The 2,759-nt window shown below is 42.8% G+C and overlaps 1 protein-coding gene across 1 annotated transcript in view; it reads right to left on the reverse strand.

Moving 5' to 3' along the window:
- Positions 1-2,338, reverse strand: part of LOC106513813 (glutamate decarboxylase 1) — a gene marked incomplete in the record, with an annotated part of 22,662 nt that extends 20,324 nt beyond the window's left edge. Inside the window, 2 exon segments of the mRNA XM_014002814.1 lie at positions 1,228-1,329; positions 2,038-2,338. Coding sequence (XP_013858268.1) covers positions 1,228-1,295 — 68 coding nt within the window.
- Positions 2,339-2,759: the final 421 nt, after the last annotated feature.

A 2,759-nucleotide genomic window follows, 5' to 3' on the forward strand; every position in this document is an offset into this window, starting at 1 on the left:
CACACACACACACACACACACACACACACACACACACACACACACAAACACACGAGACGCGCGCACGCAGACACGACCCGAGCGCGCGCAAGCGGAGATGGAGCCTGGAGGAGCAGGAGGCAGAGCGCACCTGATGGGGACCTTCCAGAGCACAAAGACAAAAATAAATAGTGGAGTCTGTAGCAGTCTGAGTGAAGCAGCTGGAGGTTCCAGGACACACACGCACACACACGCACACGTACACACACACACGCGCGCACGCGCGCGCGCACACACACACACACACACACACTCGCGCGCGCGCGCAGACAGACACAAGCTGGAAGGCAGGCAGGAGATGGAGCGTTTCAGAGATAATGGCAGCATCAGGAGCCAAACAAAAACAAGCCTATTTTTATTTAGTTTGTTATATATTGTTTTACTTTAAATCTGAAATGAGTCATGACAACAGTTTAAATTTTTCAGATTCATCCACAATAAAAAAAGACTCAGAATGAGTTCATCTGATTTAAAATAGGAGAGAATTTCCCGAAACAAACCATTTTCTCATCTTAATATTTTCCTGCCGCACAAGCGCGCTTCAATGAAGCCGGTTGGTTTTTGCTGCAAAGGCTGAACGTGATTAAAGCCGGAGGCTTGGCCCCTTTAAAATAACGGGAAGAAAAAAAATAATATTCAAGCGGAAATTTAAGTAGAAAAGCAAAACATTTTGGGAGCATGTTGAAAAGAAAAGATTTGGAGCAATTTTTCTTTTTCAAATCTAGATCAGGATGTAAATGGGATCATATAAAATTATGACCCCCCCCCCCTTCCCCAATTAAGAAAAAACAATTCCGATCCTATTTTTTTTCTAAATATATGTATGATGTTCATGGATCATGGCTGTGCCGTCGTGGCGCATTTCTTCCCGGCCGGTGCGCACAGCCGAGCAGCCAGACAGCGACAGGCAGCTGATGGCTCTGTTTTTAAGCGGGATGATTAACGACGGGAGCCCACACAGCAAATAGTCCGGGCTGCCTTTTTATCAGAGGAGCGGAGGTGAGGGAGGAAGAGGATTAAACACAGACAGATGTGAGGGAGAAAAAGGGGCTTCAGCCTTTGCGCACAAGTGTCTTTATTTCTACGAGGCTCCATGTCAGAAACAGTGATTTTTGAAAATAACAATAATAAAAAAAGACATCACTGTTGCTGGGGGTGAAGGAGTGTGTGAGGAACTTACTTGAAGATGGTGGTCTTAAATTGGTTGAGTTGGGGTCCTGGTCCTCACCGTTGGCTCTGGGTTCAGAAGTGGCCATCACTCTTGTCTGGGTGGGAATAATGAGACTTCACCTGCAAATAAACGGTCTAGTCAGGTTTTGGAGGAAGGTGGGGCGGGGGGTGGGGGGTGCAGGTTATGTTCAGACTGAAAACATAAATCCTGATTAAATAGATTGAGCAAAACTGGTCTTGAGCCAAAGACTTCTCAAGGAGGCCAGACGGACCCAGACGCGCAGTTTATTGCGCTCAGGAAACGCGCGCACCTTTAGACATTCCTAAACATTTATTGTGTAACCAATAATTCACTGAACATCAACGCACTTGACACCAAATTTCTAAAATTAAACAGGTTCGAAATAAAGTGAGCAAATAATGACTTAAAAAAAGATTTTGTGTGGATTTAGACGTGGGAATTTTTTTTTTTTTTTTTTTTAAAGGAATCGGTTTTTCTCCGATCACAACCTTGAGAAGAAGACATCCGATCTCTGGCTTTTATTGCAACAGATGAAAATTTCAAAGAACAAAAACAAGGAGATTAAAAAATATTGTGCTTTTTTGGATTTAAGGACAATTTCAAAGCTAATTATTTTAATTTATACATTTTTAACCCATCTGCATTTTCATTTAAAAACAAATACTTAGGCCTATTGCAGAATTCCGCTAAATATCTTTCTAAGAGACCCCATATTTTATGACAGACGTCTGTTCTCCCACCTGTCTGCCCACGAGGATAAATCAATAAAACGCTCGGTTTAAACTAACAGAGAGGTTCAATCTTACCGTCTCACACGTTGTCCAAATCCAGAGGATTATTATCAATATTATTATTTTATAATAACTGGCAGCCAAGCGCGCACAAAGAACCAGTCCAGAATATGAGACGGAGTTGAACGCACAGAAAAAAAAATCCCATCCAGCGGCGCACGAGTGACCCTTTTCTCCCTGAAGAGTATTTGTTCTTATTTATATGTGAGGCTCCGGCTGCCTATTGGTCTCCTCGCGCAGGCGGTGAGTCACGGCTCTGCCTCCCTCTGACAATGAAGCCTGCTTCAAACTCACTGTCAGAAAGGAAGACGACTTTTAAAGGCTCGGGGCGAAAAAGAGATAAAAAAAAACTGTTACGTGTCCTTGTGATGCGCACGAGCCGTCTCCAGGTGTTTTAAGGAGCGTGGGTGGGGATCTGAACGTGAATTATATTGTGTTCTGTCTTCATATAGGAGCTGACCTCGGCATTTTTTGGAAAATTACAAGTGAATGTGTGAAAACAGGAAAACCCATCTTAGGATTCAAATGAATAAAATGAGAAAAGTGCGTAATTACGCAGGATCATGCATGTAGAAATGATTTTTCATCTTCATGAAATATCAACTTCTTTTTTTTTACTTTTTTCATGCTTTCTGACACAAACAATAGACTGAGATATCAAAGTGACTCCAGCCTGCTGGGTATTTACTCAGTATCCTCCCTGTGTTCACAAAAATCAACCAGTGAGTCCATTCAGG

The sequence above is a fragment of the Austrofundulus limnaeus genome, unplaced genomic scaffold (assembly GCF_001266775.1).
Source record: "Austrofundulus limnaeus strain Quisiro unplaced genomic scaffold, Austrofundulus_limnaeus-1.0 Scaffold15, whole genome shotgun sequence".
NCBI lineage: Eukaryota > Metazoa > Chordata > Actinopteri > Cyprinodontiformes > Rivulidae > Austrofundulus > Austrofundulus limnaeus.